We start from the raw sequence: 19,116 nt of genomic DNA on the forward strand, positions 1-19,116 counted from the left end.
TGAACCATTAAAAAGCAGCTTTAAAAAATCTGGTGTGCCAGATGTGGTCGTGTTAAAAAGAACACAGTCAAAATTGTGAAAAGCAAACTTTAGTGAAACTGTTTATTTGCTGTTGAATGACAAGAAACTTACTTTGACAAGACAAAAACAAGATTTTGTTGACTATAAAACAGCCTGTTCAATTTTGCGGACAAGATTTATACGTCAATTGATGACAACACAATGATGAAAAAATAAGGACAACTAATACTGTTTGTCTCTAAGTCAGATGGCTTAAGACTTAAGACTAAATCCTTCCATGACTTTGTGACCCTACATTGCACTGTGTTGCGTTTTGATGCTCCATGGACATCTTACAGCATAACTGAAAGAACATCTTCAAAGTTTCCTTACCTGGTTGCAGGTACTGATGTCTACTCCATTTTTCAGGAAGTCAAGGACTTTGTCAATGTTCCCCGCTCTGGCAGCCCGCAGGAAACTGGTGTTACTGTCAGACTGTCAGGCAGAGATGAAGACAGAAAAGAGAGCGAATATTAGGAACAGGATTACAAATACAATTAAAAAATATATATTGGTATTAGTTGAGGTACAATTTGTATAAAGGTCATAGTAAGGGTTAGTTCAGAACATACTTAGGTGTGACTGTATCTATATATTCTATAAATATTGTATGTATATATATATATATATACATATATATATATATATATATATATTCCCAGCACATACAGAAAAAATATTTAAATACTGACAGTATGAAGAGTACTCCAGTTTGATCTGTTTACATAAACATCTGATTCAAGATTCAAGTCGATCAGGAATATAATGTTATTTAAGCTTCTTTCGTATAAAAATCTAATCTAGAGGTTTCACAGAGTGTTTTGTTGTTTTATGGAAGTAAGACTTCCTGCTTGTATCAATTGTTTGTCTGAGTAAGCGTTTCTAAATTTAACCACCAGACACCTAGGCTGCACAAGCAGCTGCTACACACATACAAATGTACACACACACACACACACACGCACACGCACACACACACGCACACACACACACACACACACGCACACACACACACACAGTATGGTGTATTCATTTTCAATGTTCATTTTTTCTTTTTAACAATAATTAAGATCACAGTAGATTCTTTGAAATAAAATGAAAGAGAAACACAAAATAACATATATGTTCAAGAAGATGAAACCATTATGAAGAATGTGAATAAGGCAAAATCAGTCAATAAAATATATGCTGGTATGTAAAGGGATACAAATAACAATTATTTTCATATTAATTAATCTGTTTTTTTATTTATAAAGTATTCACCTGAAAAAATACCAGGAAATTTTGAAAAAATGCACATAAAATGTTATAGATTATTCAATGGGTTACAAAAAAGATTATTTTTTCATTTTGTTATTATTTGCTGCATTATATTTCCGATTCATCAATTACTGTGAAAAAGGAACATAACATTTTTCTAAAGCCTGACTCACTAAATTGTTTGTTTGTCCAAACAACAATTCTAAAACTCAATTTACATCAAATACTGTGAGACAAAAGAAAGTCAGGGGTGTTTATTAATGCATTTTCTGTCGATTAATCGATATTAACAAAAATATTTAACACAATATTACATCACAAACTCTATAAATCTACTGTTCTGCTACACAAACGTCCCACTCATTTTGCAAAGGACTGCTGGGTGAATTATTCAAGAGAGTGTTGACAAGGTTTTAACCTGTTAGTGGCATTGAGACAGTAACGTGTCAATCAAACACAACGGGGTGTTAACTTGTAAGGTCAGCACAATCAAACGTGCTCACTGCATGTCTGTGCAGGATCACAAACATGCCACGCCCCTATAAGGGATCAAAGGTCAAAGTTCTCACATGGGATGACGTCAACACACACACACACACACACACACACACACACACACAGCAAAGAGATTAATACATCCTCAAGCGGATGAACATTGTTTCTCTCTCCACTTCTTACCAGCGAATCATCAACTTCAGATCCAGAGTCAGGAGCTCCGTAGTAGTCAGTGTGATGGTTTAAATCAATGTCACTCCCAGTCTGCTTTAAAGTTTTATCTGATCCACAGGCCTTGCATGATGCTGCATTGCCCATGGTGACCATCCAAATCAGTAAATAACTTTCCAACTAAATTGCTGCCTCCCTACACTCACTCACTGTATGGTATATTATTGTCCAATCCTTATAGTATCCCACTTTGTGCAGATAAAAGCCTATCTAGTCCACTTCCTTCCTTCTTATAATCCATTAAATGTATCCATGTCTTCCGCCAGATCTCACTTACTTCACTGTTTCCCCTTTCTATGCACTTTTCTCTCTTGCCCAGCAAAAACTTTTCAGTCTTGAATACCTCTGCCTCAGTGTGTGAACTGAGTCGATCCAAGGCCCAGTCCTGCCTACTATTCCTCCAGCTCTTCCTTCACCCTCACCGCCTCTCCCGCCTTCGCTATTTTTACCGCTCCAGACCCTCTCTCCAATGCAGATTGCACCCCTTGTTGTGTGTTCCCGGGGTGGGGTGCACGACAGCTGGGTCTGAGTCGGGCTGAAGGCCGCATGGCCTGTGGTGCTCTCCAGGAACGCTAAGGGTCAAGATGGAGTGATAGAACCTGAGCCTGAACACAGTACTCAGATCCCCTTACAGGGACCTTTGAAAGCATTGTTCATCATTAGGAGAATGTAGAAAATGTCTGATATGTAGAGGCATGCTTCAGAAACCTTGTAACATTTTACCCATGCGCATGGAGCGTCATATGAGCACAAACTTCTACAGCCGACCAGTTTCAGATATTGGTCATACTTCCGCTTATAGTCACAATGCACATAATATTAGACTCGCAAACTTGTTTTCAGTTGTCTGGCTATGTTTCAGTATGTTTTTCACTCACGTCTGCTTTCAATGTTTCATTCGTCTGTCAGCCAAGCAAACTCTCTCTCTCTCACACACACACACACACACACACACACACACAAAACAAGCAGAGATTGGATTGATTGAGGACCAGCTGTAATCTCTGTATCTGTACAGGATTTGACCCGCAGTCGTTCATGTAACGGAAGATACTGGATTATACACTGTGCGGTGTCCAAGTCTGTGCTTACATTGGAGGAAGACCAAAACACTAGATCACAGATTCCTTTCATAGCTATTAGTTGTGTATATGATTGGCTGACATCAGTTACAGTGCTGATAATCATCAGTCAGTACTAAAGCCACATTCATAGAACTTTTCGTACAGTGTAAATGTCTACTGTCTCCATACGTCTTGATCGAACAGTTAACCTCACATCAAAAACTCACTCAAACGACTAAAACTAATAACTGTTTCATGAACATAAATGTTTCAAAATAAGCACACTCGAGCTTCACACTGGCAACAATTCTCAATCAGCATAAAACACACTGAGCTAAAACACTAACAACAGGAAACACAATTTAATGATTAACTGTCTTTACATAGATCAGTATTTAAATAGGCCTATACAATAAGTATAACATAGTTTAATTGAATTTACTGTACTTAAGTATTTGAAACAACATTGAATCAGAAATGCTGCAATTTGCAATATCCTTGATTTTTTTCTAGATATTTGCATGAAGTAATTTAATTGCAATGCTGTAAAAAACAACAAAATAAAAAAATGATATATTCTGAAGCCATTCCCTTTTGTCTGTGAGAAAATATTTTGCAGAGATTATCTAAATATTTCAAATATGGTTACTACACAAATGCAATCATTCTGTTTTGATCATGTTTTTGAAAAACAAGTTAGTGTTAGCGTTTAAAATTGTGCTGCAAGTAAATTTTGCGGATGAGATGAATGAAAAAAGACTTCATGGATCTGATAAAGATTAAAAGATTTAGATTCGGTTTTGCACACACACTAAAACAGCAAGCAGTGAATTTGTCCTCTGCATTTAACCCATCCTTTACACACCAGCGAACACATCATGCACATTTCTGCGCCTGGAGAGGAGTAGAGGGGTAAAGTGCCTTGCTCAAAGGCACTTCAGTCCTTGACCTGTCAGCCCTGGGATTTAAAGCGGCAACCTTCCGGTTACAAGCCCGATTCTCTAACCTCTATGTCATGGACTGCCCTGGGATCCGAGAATGCATTTTATGTTAAAGCAATGAAAACTGATTACAGTCTTGATAATGTCGGTTTAGTTTTAATCAATGCATGTTAGCAATAAAAAAACAAGAAAAAACAAAAACGTCTATATAATTGTACATCAGAACACCTTAAAGTCTGACAACCCGAGCATGTGACCTCCTTTCTCACATCTGTCATCTACTCCACCATCATCCTCACTAACACTACATGATAAATCATCTGAGAGGACCGCAGAACACTGTACAGCCAACCACTTCCACATCTGTGCAACCCCCCACAGCCCACTTTCACTCACATTGTCCCACCACCAACGCTTACAGTAAGCCCATCAGAGCAGGTGTTGTTGAAATGAAAATGGAAAGGCACCAAAGATGACACAAACTTGTGAATATATTATATGATATTATGTTCGTTTTACCAGCCGCTTTCGCTCGGCCCTCTCACGCTGCCGTCTCCTCCGCTCCCTGGCTTTCTGAAGAGCTCTGTACTCTGGATTTGCCTCAAGCTCGCGAGCTTTCTTCAGGTGGGCTGCAGCGTGTGCCATGACCTGAACTGTCTACCTCTTCCTGCCACAAAAAATGGCTTTACTAGGTGTGCAGAATTTTAAAAAGTACCAAATATACACTTAAACTCTGCAGATGCCAAAAAGTAGTTTGTATGAATTTAAAAAATTAGTTAATTAAGCTGTGTAAAGACATGAATAACTTAGCTTTTCAATTAAGTCTCTGATATGGGTATTCCATATAAAGCAAGCCACTTTTAAATTACTGTACAAAAAAATCCTAAGGTCATAAATTAGCTCCAAAAATGACCCTGTTCTGTCGTTTTTCTCTTCTTAGGTGAAAAATCAGGAGGAGAAAAAGCCTTCGTCCATCCACATCAAGCCAGGAGGTAGCTGCTGGATTTCCACAGTCTCACAAAACACTCAAAAGTCCACACATCCATATATGCCACTTGAAAACCAGCCACAAACATGAGAGAGGAAGCTGATGACTGAAAAGAGTTGCTGAATGATGAGCGAAAGACACATCTGCTTCCTCCCTACACACACTCAGACACACAGAGTGACACACAGGGAATGACCATGTCCAGATGTACATGAAAACACTACTCCAGCCGAACAGATGTGTCTGCAAAGCGTGAGTATGTGTGTGTTCATGTGCACGTGTGTACATGTGAGTGTCGATGTGTGTATGTGAGCTGCAGCCACAGGAGAGTGTTTATTGTGTAAGGGGTTTAGTGAGGCTGCATGCCAGCAGCCAGCTGACAGCCACAGCTACTCTCCCCTCTACTGCTGAAAAAATGCACTTTATCCTGAGGGAAAGAGGGACACATGAGGAGAGGGAAAGGTTAATGGGTGAGGAGGAGGGGTGGCATGGATTAGAGGGCGAGAGAGGGAGAAAACAGCGGAAATAAGGTGAATACTAAAGGAATTTTGGGTAGAATTTTATTTTCCAGTGTTGCTTAGGGATGGGAATTGGTAAGATTTTATTGATACCAACGCCATTATTGATTCTGCTTCTTGGTCTGATTCTTTATTGATTCCTGAGTGGAAAAAATAGGCATTGAGTGTAAAAATAGAACCCTGATTCCAATGAAGTTGGGATGTAAGGGTAGGGTTTAGGGGTAGGGGAAAGTCACAGCTTATAGCAGAAGAACTATAAGGCCAACTGCATGTAGAGGCTTCATTTGAAAGGTAACATCTTCTAGTTCCTGCAGTTGTGCTTGTTAAGCATGTGGCTAAAACACAACAGACACAGCATCGGTAAAAAAAACAATATTGTTTTGTCTAATCTTAAAAAGAAGACAGTTTGAAAAAGGTAGTCCGCAAACCAATATATGATGTCATGGTGGCTCAACCACATCCCTAATGCAGTCTATAAGTGTTCCACATTGATCTAAAGGGACACAAAAAAGCACAGTATGACGGATATGAAATAAATTTTTTTTTGCATTTTCAAAAGGTAAAACCAATTAGCCAATCAGTTGCAATTAAACCACTATCATTTACAGTTTGAAAACCCACATGTGTGCTATTTTGGCTCAACAAGATTCCATTATTTCCTTTATTTGTTTTGATTGCTTTCCATCTTGTTCTGTTCATTTCAAAGCTCAAGTTCAAGGATAAACTTTTTGGAGATTTTAGAGGATTTTTGCATTTACACATAAATCTTAAATTGTTGTGGGCATGAGGACTTTTGATAGCCATTTGTTCTACAGTAGTTTGAATATACAGAAAGACGAATACAGTACTTGGGACAGTGAGGTATATAAGCAGACATAAAAATAGAAAGTTGACTGAATAACTTAAAACAATGATGAAGAGCTGAAAAGAAGAAAAGAGAGAAGAGTGGGGAGGAAGAGAGATGGGGTGAACTTGGGTACAGGCTGTCCTTCTGTGAGCAAGCAGAGAAGACAGAACCATTCAGTCCAGAGGGGGATCCCTGAGCACTGAGCACTGAACAGTCACCTGCGAGTTACAGGCCTCCCCCTGCATGGGGGGAGAGTGGGTCGGTCTGAATCTCGACTGCACTGCACCGCCAGTACTGGTGTCTGATGGAATATGATGTGACAGCTTGTGTGTGCGTGCAGGTGCTTGTGTGTGTGTGTGTGTGTGTGTGTGTGTGTTTCCACCACCAGCAGACGAGTGTCAAGGTCTGCCTCCATCAATGCAGCTAATGTTTAGAGTTTGAAATTTCAGCACCAGGGACAGGGGCACTTTCTCACACCTCTATTTCTGTTCACACATTTCCCTGCTATGTTTTCACTGGCTCAGTCAACAACAATAACAACACCAGCAACATCTCTTTCTGTTGCTAATCCTGAATAGGACAGATCTGCTGAATCATTATAACACACCATTATGCTGTTTAAAAGGCTCTACAGCCTGAGTGCATCATTCAGCTCCATAATGAGGCTGTTTGAACACTTCTGTGGACTAGCTCTGCTCCTCTGGCGCCCCCTGCTGGTGAAACAAAGAATAAGGCTGCAGATCTTTGGTTAAACACAATAAACAGAATAAATAACGGAAGAGGATAAGAGATAACTAAAAAAAATGGAAGAAGGAATTACTTTCTACTTCTGATTTCTTCTTTATTCTATGAAACTGACACTAAAAATATTCAGGTTGATTTATTTAGTTTTCAGGGGTGTTTTAATTTTTTTTTTTTTAAATATTGTTAATCAAAAGTGATTTTAATTTATGTATGTTTTTACCGATCAATGTTCCTTTTTTCTTTTTTAAATAGGGTGAATCAAATCAGCAGTTTTTCACAAATCAAAAAAACTATGGCGATAACAGAATGTTAAAATGACCTTTTTTGCTATTTCCATGAGTCCGTGTCACGTCTTAATGTCCCAGACAGTGGTGGTCTTTTTGTGCTTCCAACAACAGATTAACTATGTGCATATTACATAACTTATCTAATCTTTTTAAAGTCTTGAAAATAAAAAGTAAAACCCACAAAAAATACCCCATAACATACAGTATTTAGTGTACAATGCAGCACTTCTAAAAGTGACAACAACTGTACTGCACTTCTTGAGTTTCAGCATTAACAGACAAAATCTATGAGCTTATTGATCAGCATGTTAGCTGAGTCTGAACCTTTGTTTGTTACAGTAATATTGTTACCGCGTGTGTGTGTATGTGCACACAGTACATCTTTATTAATAATATTCTACTAAATTTCCAGTGTATATGCATCAGCAAAAGCTGATCAATGGGCTCTATTGATCCCTTCCATCACTCGTGCAAGATAATAAAAGGTTAGGAGAATACATTATGAACTGAAGAAGTGTGTGCTTGTGTGTGTCCATTTAGGAGTCAGATTACATTGAGAGGGTGCTCCAAAGAGAGCTGATGTGGGCTCCTGTTTCTATTGTTTTAGTGGATCTCGCACATGGGGAGGGGTTAATGGTCTGCTTTTCATTTTATAGATCCAGAGGCTTTTATAAGGCCCATTAGGACTCTATGATAGACAGATATGGGCGACGCAGAGTCCAGCGCATGAAACTCTGCACGTGCCATTCCATGTGCTGTATGCACGTTTGTAATAATAATAATAAAAATAATAACTTAAATTTATATGGTACCTTTTAAAAACAGCAGCTTGGACAGAGAGCAGTTAATTACAAAGAGAAGGATGCCATAACGGTTAAAAACAATTCCTACATTTAAAGAAAAACAATCAAAGACAGAGCAGGAATAGCACATGACATTCTCAGGTACACAGAAAATAAAAGGTAAAAGGAGAAAAAAAAAAGTAAGAAGTGAAGAAATGAAAAGGAGTAGTAAGATAGAAAGCATTACATAAAAACAAGTCTATTAAAGTGGGTTTTAAGAAGTGTTTTAAAAGAAGTTACAGAATTTGTTGTGTACGTTACGTATGGATGGCAAAAAGCCTTTTTAATGTGAGAAATTACCAAATTAGCATGTTTCACAATGTTTATTTTCATTCTTCGTAAAAAAAAATGTGTATTCAGTTCTTGCTCTCGACTCCATTATCGAGCAATGAAAATGCAACTTTTATGATAAATAAATAAATAAATAAATAACAGTTCACTGTGATTGATTGCCTGTTCGGAACTTGCCTGTCTCTGCAAGTTTATTTACACATCATACTCGTGAACTTAGATGAACCAGTGGCTTCCTGGGAAGTGGGAGAAATGCATTAACTGTTTATATGAAATGCTTTGGAACACAATTAGCTGCAATGTAAAGTACACGTTTGTGGTAAATTGCCTAAAACTTGCAAAACCACCGATGCGTTTCTGTAACTCAACTCTGTGCTGCTGGGAGCCATTACCTTGTTTGGTTTTGCTGTTGTTTATGGTTGCTTTGGATGTTGCTGCTGCTGCTGTTATTGTTGTTGTTGTTGTTGTTTATGATTTGTCTGCCTGATAATAGAGCTACAGTGCTGACGAGCGGAGTTTTGCCAGCGATGGCCGTCTGGCAGCATATAATGCATCTGAGATTTAATGCAGGGAGGATCTTTCTATTTCAGATGACTCATTTAGACTTCTAGAAGCCCATTCATTTTTCATGAGCACAATTTTCAACCCCCTTCCAACTGCTCCTTACTGAGAATTGCTAGTTTGCATTAGTGCTTACATCTGTTTGGTTTAAGTGATGCATTAGGCTTATGTTAACCTGGTAAGTGAGTGTGTGAGTGAGTGAAAGGTCTTCTTGGGGAGTAATACAGCCTAAAGGCCTAAATCTTCTGTGTTTCACCAGCAACTGGGCCAGAAGTGGGTAAAGTGGACTGGCGGTCCAAACAAATGATGCTAAGTGCATCATTGATTGAGATCATCTTAGGGACAACACATGCTGGCTGCAAGAAAACTCCTGAAGGAATATTTTTCTGTATGAGTCTTGCTCAAAAACACACATTCACACACACAAAAACACACTCATACAGCTCATCCTCTCCCTGATTGAAATTGATTTGAAACTGCAACTGAGACCTACATCACATGATTGTAACATGAGAAACACTGTTTTTTTTACCTGCCAGATGCCAATAACTGCATCTTGAAATTCTGATAAACACAAAAAGTTTCTGATTGAAGAGTTTCTTAAGGTTTGTGGTGAGTTTGCGCTTAACTGGCAGTTAACAAGAACAAGAAAAAAGATTCTAAACAGACCTGTGGGCTCCAAAAACCAACCAACAAACTCTACAAACAATATAATCCTAAAAGCTTTTGAAAAACAACATATTTTGCACTTAAAATGTTGATAGTGCATCTTGCTTGTCAAGAATGAAAAAAATACACAGCAGAGACAGTAACGGATCAGCTCACAGATATGATTTAAATGTCAAGTCATTTTGCAGCCTCTTTTACTGCTAAAGAAAGGTCAGAGTCATAAAGTAACACAACACACACATGCTCTCCCTCCCTCTCTCTCCCTCTGTGTTTGATACTAAACCCAATCACAGAGTCAAATCTAATAGCGAGCGGACAAAGGCGATGGTTAAGAATCCAGATCGGACCACACCCAAATATAGTGAGTAATGACACAGAGACATTGCATTGGTGGTGGGGCTGGAATGAGAAGAGTGGGGAATAGAGAGACACACAGTAGATGGGATGAATAACCTTGATACAGTCACATGATACTCCCAGAGAGTGAGACGACTGGAGGGAGAGAAAGTGAAGAAGACCACACCCTGTTGTAACTGAAGCAGTACCATGTCTACAAGCCAACAAACACACTAATGGAACATCTGATTTGTGACTTTACCAGTAACGTGACTTTCCCCAATCAGCCTTCAGAGTTGCTACTATTCAACCCTCCCCACTTCCACAGACAGCAGCGTCACATTAACTGATTGCTTTTTGCTACATAAGACCACAGCCTTCAACATCCTTCTTTCAAAGCAAGCTACAAGGACCGTCGAAGGATCCAGAAAATGCAGAGTAAGCAACCGATTACGCCCATAAATTCATTATTCACTGCCTGCAACTGATGCCAGGTTTATGAGGTTTTATATCTTAAAGCTGTGTCAGTAAAATGAAATGTCTACAAACATAACCAATACCCACTGCTTCTCTGTGATACAGCAGGGTATGATACCCACTGCCTTGGAAATGGCCGTCAGACTAATATACGACTTTCCGCTTTTTCCCTCTTTGAAGTGCTGCGCCAGGCCCTTGGGGACACATGACGTCAGTTTGCTGTTCCTGTTAATGAGAGGAGAGAGTGGTCTCATGGGCACTGGAAAATAAAAAAAGCATATTTAATTTAGGGCTGGGTGATATAGAGAAAATAACATATTACCATTTTTTTTTTACCAAATGTATGGTTATTGAAAAGATTTTGCTGGGTAAACTATTGGTGCATTCACAAAATATTTACACAATGAGATTTTTGATAAATAATCATGGGTAATGTCCATATATTGACTAAGTGGGTATAGGAAAATAATTGAACAGCTACAATCAGAATCTTTACTGTAATGAAGTCTTTATAACAGGAACGACGATATTTAGATTGATTGATATATATTCTCCAAATTCAAAGTCCTAAGTCCTACGTCCTAATTCCAGTCAAAACTGGGAAAAAGCTGACTAATATCAGTATCCTGGCATCCATGTGATTGCAGGAAGTGTGTGGGAAAAGCCTGCAGATTAGTGGAGTACGGGAGCAGTTTTTCCGGCCACAGGATCTGGTAGATGTGCTTGCAGGCAATGAGTGCAGAACAGTACTCAGATACCCACTGAGCTGGAAATGTAAGAACAAATAAAATGATGTAGGAGTTACAGAATCCTTGCCAAAAGACACCAAATTGACTTATTTTTGAGCATGAAGTGTCTGAATATGAGACCAACCTATATTTGCAAAGAAATCAGATACTGTGAACAAAAGCAAATGTCCATTTGAGTAGAATTATCTTGACATCTGACTATTCTTTATCTGCAGCCCTCAAATGTTGCATGCATTTGCAGTACACAAGGAAACACAGTTTGTGTTTTACCACTTTGACCCGCTGCTCATGTGCTAGCATCGCTAAAATGTTGGCAGAATGTATTTCCATCTGACGGCTGATCTCATCCAGCGTCAGATGACAAAGGGTATTGAGGCAGAAACGTATTTCACCTCCAAGTTGAATGTATGATGAATAATGAAGCGTGTGACCTAAAATTCGCGGCAGCACAGAGTCATACCGGGAATGCTGAGTGATGCTGTCAGACGCAGAAAGAGAGAGAGAGAGAGAGAGAGAGAAAGAGAGAGAAATAACTGGGCAGACAATTAGTCAGAGAACATAACACTGTGAGAGAAAGAGACAGAGAAAATGATTCAGACTAAATAAAGCAGATGTGAACTGATGTATAAACATCTAATTAGCAATCACACTTTTTCATTCTGTTTTGGGCTCAAATCAAACACGACGACCTCATAAAAGTGACACAAATTCCTGATTTAGATATAATAAGAATGTGGGTATAAAAAAAACAGACTTCTTCTAACCCTCCAACTGCAGGAGTTAAAAATTGCATCATAGCATCTTACCCAGTATGTGCAGTCTGCAGTTTTGCAGGCATATACGTGTGTGTCTGTGTCTGTATGTGTGTGTGTCTGTGTGTGTGTGTGTGTGTGTTTGTTTGTCTCTGTGTCTATGTGCAGCGCTCTGAGCCTCTCTTCTCAACAACACAGCCAAAAGCTTTGATGTGTTTTCCTGTGAGAAAACCTTCACTTACTCAACTCAAACATGGTGAGAGAGGCAGTGTAGAGGGAGAGACAGAGAGAGAGATAAGGAGAGGAGGAAGGTTAAGAAGGAGCTGACATGAGCTGGAGAGAGAGAGAGCACATTTACATTAAGGTGTTTGAGCTGAGCTTCTGAGAAATCCATTGATCACAAACCACACCCTCCTCTCTCCCTCTTTCTGACGGGAAACAGAGTTATAAAGCCATAATTAATAATTAACGCCTAAATGCCTCCCACTGCCCCCAGTCCAAAAAAAAAACACCTGCCCTCTGTAGCGTGCAACTGGCAAAGGATGCATCTTAAGACAAAACCGTACATCCTTCCTTTCTCAGGATGCTTTTAAATAATACTCATTACGTCTTACATCCTCTCTATAATTTATTTCCTCTCACTGCTTCTCCTTATAACAAAGTTGTGTCACTTTCTGACTTTGTCTGTTCTTTTGATGAACAGGCTTTCTCCCAAACAAGAAAGAGCACGATGATTATGATGACGAACTGTGACTCATCAAGTGATGCCATGTCTGCCCTTCAAACATCCATCAGGGTGAAGTAGGGCAGTGGGGAAGAAGGTGTCAGATATCACTCGGCCAGTTCCAGCTAGTTATGAGGTACCATGACAGCCAAGAAAGTTAGACCAGGGTACAGTGTCAGGGACACCGTTTGTACCCAAATATAGACCTGCTGGTGGTCCATATGGATTTTGGATCTGCGACAGGAATACCGATGCCTTTCAACACAACCCTATCACCATTGCACAACCCATGGATGCATCAAAAGACATGTTGCTTGAATATTGCATCAGAGGTGGTCGACACAGTGGCTGGTACTTGGAGGCCCTAGTATCATGCCAAATACGGTTACTCCCTGAGGTGAATTTGCCAAAGAGGGATGTGAATACCTCTGTGTCAAGACATGGTTTGGAACAAGAGAGAAAATTCAGGGCTGAAATGATTAATGATGATGATAATTAATCAATCAGCAGACCATGTATACTTTTGATAATGTAATATATATATATATCCTTTATTTAACCAGGTAAAAGTCTTGTTGAGATTAAAAAAATCTCTTTTCCAAGAGAGCCTGGCCAAGAGAGCAGCATAAAAAGTTACAACATTTAAACACAGTTAATATAAACAATTAAATACAATTAAATACAAATACAGCCATCACAACATCAGTGAAAGAGCCTCAAGTAGAGACTCATACGGGGCAGTCACACCAACCAAGGGAAATTATTTCTTTATCCTTTAGAATCGATTTAAATTTAACAATTGTGATCAACTCAGACAATTTCAATTCTTTTTGCAGATTGTTCCATGATAAAAGGGCGGCGTAACTAAAAGCTTTCTTACCTAATTCAGTATTAGTAATAATGGTTTGATTTATCTTTCAAGCAGAAATGCCAGGAATTTTCTGGCTCCAGCTCCCTAAATGTGAGAAATTGCTACTTCTCTCTGATTAATATCATTGTAAATTAAATAGATTTGTGTCTTGAACAGAGACTGCATTGAAGAAGCGGGCGTAGTCAATGTGACGATACCCATTGGTTTGTAGACTACGGTTTTAAAGTCTCATTTGGGTATTGCCATTTTGGTTACAATAAATCATACCTTGCTGTATTGCCTATTTCACTCTAAATGGACCTTAATTTACAAAATGAACACCCTGCTGTATTAAAGAAGCCTTGAATGTATAGTACCCAAACTCAATGGAAAATGTTTGAATGAATTATGTGAGAAGTAGGGTCATTTTCTCATAGACTTCCCTACAATCTGACTTTTTTTATCACCAGTGTAGTCGCCCCCTGCTGGCCGTTACAAAGAATGCAGGTTTAAGGCACGTCCACATTGGCTTCAAAGTCAGAACTACTACTGACAAGTCCACAACAATGCAGTACGAAGCAGGTATTTCACAGGAAACAATGATTCATTGTTAATGGCATTTGGTAACCATCAGAGGAGGTACTGGAGTGGTTGACTTGCGGCCCTTCACAGGTCTTTCTGTGTAAGCACTTATTACCAAGTGCTCTAACAGCTCTTGTAAATACAGATATGTAATGCTGCATGTGGGGGTATGTTTGGGTGTGTGGTCATGTACATACATATGTGTAAATGCACCCACAGAGACCCCAATTGGTCAAACATCACTATTGGACATCATGCATTGGAAGACAGCTCTGTGTGTGTGTGTGTGTGTGTGTGTGTGTGTGTGTGTGTGTGTGTGTGTGTGTTCAGAGGTAATGTAATGAAGGCCAAGGCTCCATTAGGACTCCCTTCCTGCAGAATCCCATCATACCACTCCCAGTGGAGAAAGAGAGATAGACAGATCGGCAGGCAGACACAGAGAGGCAGAAGAGACAGAGGCGGAGACGGAGAGGTGGAAAAGAGAGAGATGAAAATGTCAAAGGCTGCAGTGAAATCTGACCTCCTGGCACATCAGGGACTTTAGTGTAGGGGCCTGTGGTGGGGCGAGTGAAGGGAGGGAGGTAAGGGGGCATTTAGGATGGAAATTAGAGATAAATAGGAATGACGGCCAAGAAGACAAGGAGATAACTAGGGTAAGAGTCACACACACTTTTTAGGGGAGTGAGAGGAAGTGAAGATCTGGAGGAGGAATGATGGATGGTGAGTAAGGGCTGGACTGGACATTTAATCACATTTTATTTTCAATTACAAATTTGGCTTCCAATGATTATAAAAACAAAAGATAAAATGATTATCATGCTTCATTGAATTTCACAATAATACTCCTTTTATAAATCTAGCACACCCCTTTCCTTTGGGGGGGGTTAAAATAAAATTATATATATATATTATTTTATTTTATGTTATTCTGTCTTTTTTACATGTATCTCTTTATTTGTTTTTGTTTTTCAATTAAATTTTATTTAAAGTTTAGGACATTTTCTAATAAAGAAAAAATGAAAGCATAATGTTTCCAACTGTGATCTCAATATAGACCAAAATAATCATCATTAGGATTTAATCAACCAAATTAAGTGATATAGTGATTCTCACCATAGTCTCATATCAGTCCAAAACATTAAAAACACAGACATTTGTGTTTGGACCTTTTAAAAAAAGAAATCTCTTTTTATTCTTATATTCTGCAAGAATCCAGCTTATCTCTGCAAGCTGATATCTAAAGTTGCCCAGAACGTCTCAGCTGGAAGTTCAAAGATTTCAATTACCAACACCAGACTGCAGTGGACATAAAATCCAGTCCTGAATTGATCTCTGCAAACTGAGCTCTTTAAGTACCCTCTATTCAACCACAGGAGAGTGGACTGGCACAGGCAGAGGGTTGACGAATTATGACGCAGTCTCTGTATTGTTCAGATGGAGGAGAAAGCAAACAGCGGGAAGCAATCGCTCACCATCAGCCTAGAGCAGAGTGTAAATGCCCAGTGACACTGGTTCAGTGAGCACACAGACATGGACACACAGGAACTTGGCTTGCAAGAAGCTATTTTTCTCCGGGACAATCACACGAGAGACAGGCAGTATTTTTAGACCTGCAAGTAAGAGCCTCGCGTCACATTGTGTCTCCTTGTCACATGCGTATCTGTTATTTCTGTAGTGAGCTCTATCTTCACATCACGTTTTATCGGCATATTCTATTTGAAGTTTCCCTTTACTAAGAATTCATGTTTTTCAATTCTCACAGAGCCTGCACCAGCTTACACAATCAGTTCCCCAAATCACAGAAAAACACAAGTTTTCCTCTTAACCTCTGTTGGCATCTAGCCACACAGTAGTTATTTGCAGAGGCTGCCCAGATATTAAGTGAATCCGTGTGAGCATAATACTATACAATGGAGATGTGGTTTTCAAAGCATTATAAATGCCATTTGAAAAAACTCAACAACGTTATGTCTTCTTAGAAATAATGTCCTATTTATTTCGGGTGATTTAGAGACAATGTTGTGAGCAATTTACTTTGTAAGGGATTTTCTGTCAAAGGTAGGAAAATGTTAAAACTATAAGGAACCAGGTCCCAAAGACATTTTTGCTGACACTTTATGTTGTGTTCAACCACTAAAACCAAAACTATCTACAAAGCTAAATGCAACTAAACACTCAGAAGAAGGTATGTGAACTGTAATCTTTGGAGTGCAATAGCTACTTTTACCTTCAAAGGCACACAATCAGAAAGTATCTCCAAAGTTCTGTAAATGAATATTTCATGTTAACAGTGAAGGAAATGACATGTATGAAATGGTTAACATGCAGTGATGAATCACCAGAGAGTTCTCACCCAACTCTACATCTCTTTAAAGCTCACTCGCCTTTTAGCTCAATGCTGTGGTTTTACTGCACGCAAAGTTACTTCAGTCTCACTGCTTTCATCAACCCCGATTCCAACAGCAGCATGACATGTTTTAATTTTAAAAAAGCACTGATAAAAAGCACTGTATGCTACCTCCACAGCACCAAACTGCAGACTAGCTGGTGAAGTCAAACATGAAAAAAGCTAACAGATATTTTATCACAGGAGCTGGGGGAGAACCAAACGAGAGCTAAAAGAAAGTTAAATATTACACTTACATTTATCAGGTAGCCAGAAACTTGACTTCAAATCAATGGTAATGTTGCTCCACGTCTGCAGGATTTGTTAATAGACAAATGCTTGCTAACATGCTAGTCAAAACAACTTTATAAGCCAGTATTATGTCAAGGATGTGGAAGCTTATTGTAGTTTCGCTAAGTGGCCAAAAGAGCCACAACAAAACCAAACAATGTGGAAGTGCCTTAAACCTTCATTCTTTGTAACCTCAGTTAACATGTTCCTAATGAGTTTATGGTCTCTAGTTTCAAGTCTTCTTTAATACAGCATGATATTCATGTTGTGGTCCCATTTAGAGTGAAATAGACGTTAAAGCATGTTATACTTTAGGGCGTGGCTACCTTCTGATTGACAGGTCACTACCATGGTTTGTTTTCTTCTGAGAACTTTGACTCTTACAGTGTGGTTTTTGTTCATAAAAAATAATTGTAACATTTTGATTACATAAAAAATTCTTATTCAGTGTTTAGTTTTACTAACTAACTAACTAACTAACTACTACATATGGGTTAAAAACATACAAGATGATGACAGCCAACATTCCAAACTCAAGCTTTAAAAACCGTAGTCCACAAACCTATGGGAGATGTCACAGAGGTTACATCTACTTTTTTTTCATGACTGTGTGGGCATGTACAGATTGTGTATGATTGGCATCTTCCTCCTGCTGCTGATGACTCATGACCCCACATAACTCCTAGCATAGCTCCACCCAGCTCCAACCTGGTAGCTGTTGTGGGCCTTTATAAGATGGTGTAAAAGTTTATCTTTTGTGTCCTGTCAGCTTAGACAGATAAACAGATACACCAGTAGGAGCTGGTGGTGCCACGACAATGACATGACCATTCATCAACACTGCCACTCACAATCGATCAATAGGGGCCAAGTTAGAGGCACTGCTGCTCCGGACTGAACGTGGATCTCTGCAGTGATAAATGATTATTCCGCTGCACCACCCAGGCGCCTCAGATAGTCTGCTACCTTTACAAATGGGAACCTTCAAATCCAAAACTACTTTGTGCCTTCAAGGTGGATCAAAAGGAATAATGTATTACTCTCATATGTGGTCCAACTGTGAAATGATGAGGACAGATAGAACCTTTTGATAATATAGAGAAAATACTGTGTTTTTGTTGGGGGGGGGGGGGGGGGGGGATTAAAGAGAAGTCACCTTAGTACTTTCATTATCGAACAAATCAAGATAAAAAAGGCACACATGCACATGTTAAGAACAGCTTTTAGTTCAAGGGCTGATGACTAATCTACCAATCATCATAACATAACAACAAACAAACACCTGTTTGAGCAGTGCTACTTTTAATCTCTCAGATGTAAAAATAAAAAACTCCCGATTGCTTCCACATATGTGAGCTCACTGGCCCCACCCTTAAAGAAGACACAAAAGTGTGTGTCTATGTGTGTGTGTAGTTGTGTGTATGTAGCACTACAGTCCATTACTGAAATCACATTAGCCTGAGAGAGTGCACTGAGACAGGAAACAACCATCTACCATCTCCTGACTCACTTTCAACGAATACACAAAAACACATTACATGATCGGATCTACATGATAACACTTTACATTCATTTTCTTGTTTATGCATCATTTCTGAAAACAGACTCATGGATATAAATGGAATAGCTCCAGGCAATATACATATATATGTGATGGAGTTGTTTTGTAGACACAGAGAGACAAGGAGAGGAGAGGAGAGGAGAGGAGAGGAGAGGAGAGGAGAGGAGAGGAGAGGAGATGAAGAGAGGAGCTGCATAGTAATATCAAAAATTCAGTCCACACAAGGACAGAAAGACATATTGGCAACCAGCCCAGACCAAGAGTGGCCTGAGAGAGCGCATAGTGGGCACGCACACACTCTTTACCCAGCAATGCATTATGCTTAAAGAGTACCACAAACAAGCAGACTTTGTTTCAGACAGATTGCTAAGAAACTACTGTTTGACACAGTCCGCCTACTAAAATTCTCAAGAGTCCATTACAGGACTACATAAGCTACTTGCAATATGTCCTATCTTTGTGTAAAAAAGGTAAATGGAAAAATAACTAATGAGAAGTCACAACCACGGATGCTCAGCCTCTGACCAGTAGGCTAAACACGGTCCATGTAAACAGTAAGCCTCCATAGGTATATGTAAAGTTGTAAACATCCCTCATTGCAGCCTGTAGT

At 39.2% G+C, this 19,116-nt stretch overlaps 1 protein-coding gene across 4 annotated transcripts in view; it reads right to left on the reverse strand.

Annotated features, from left to right (window-relative positions):
- The window catches only part of ank2a (ankyrin 2a, neuronal), a 102,991-nt gene that overhangs the window by 83,170 nt on the left and 705 nt on the right, over positions 1 to 19,116 (reverse strand). For all 4 annotated transcript variants that reach the window (XM_059338394.1, XM_059338411.1, XM_059338403.1 and 1 more), the window contains exon 2: positions 394 to 495. In XM_059338394.1, the coding sequence (XP_059194377.1) occupies positions 394 to 495 (102 nt within the window). The remainder of the gene's footprint in view (positions 1 to 393; positions 496 to 19,116) is intronic.

This window comes from Centropristis striata, chromosome 1, assembly GCF_030273125.1.
Source record: "Centropristis striata isolate RG_2023a ecotype Rhode Island chromosome 1, C.striata_1.0, whole genome shotgun sequence".
In the NCBI taxonomy this organism is placed as follows: domain Eukaryota; kingdom Metazoa; phylum Chordata; class Actinopteri; order Perciformes; family Serranidae; genus Centropristis; species Centropristis striata.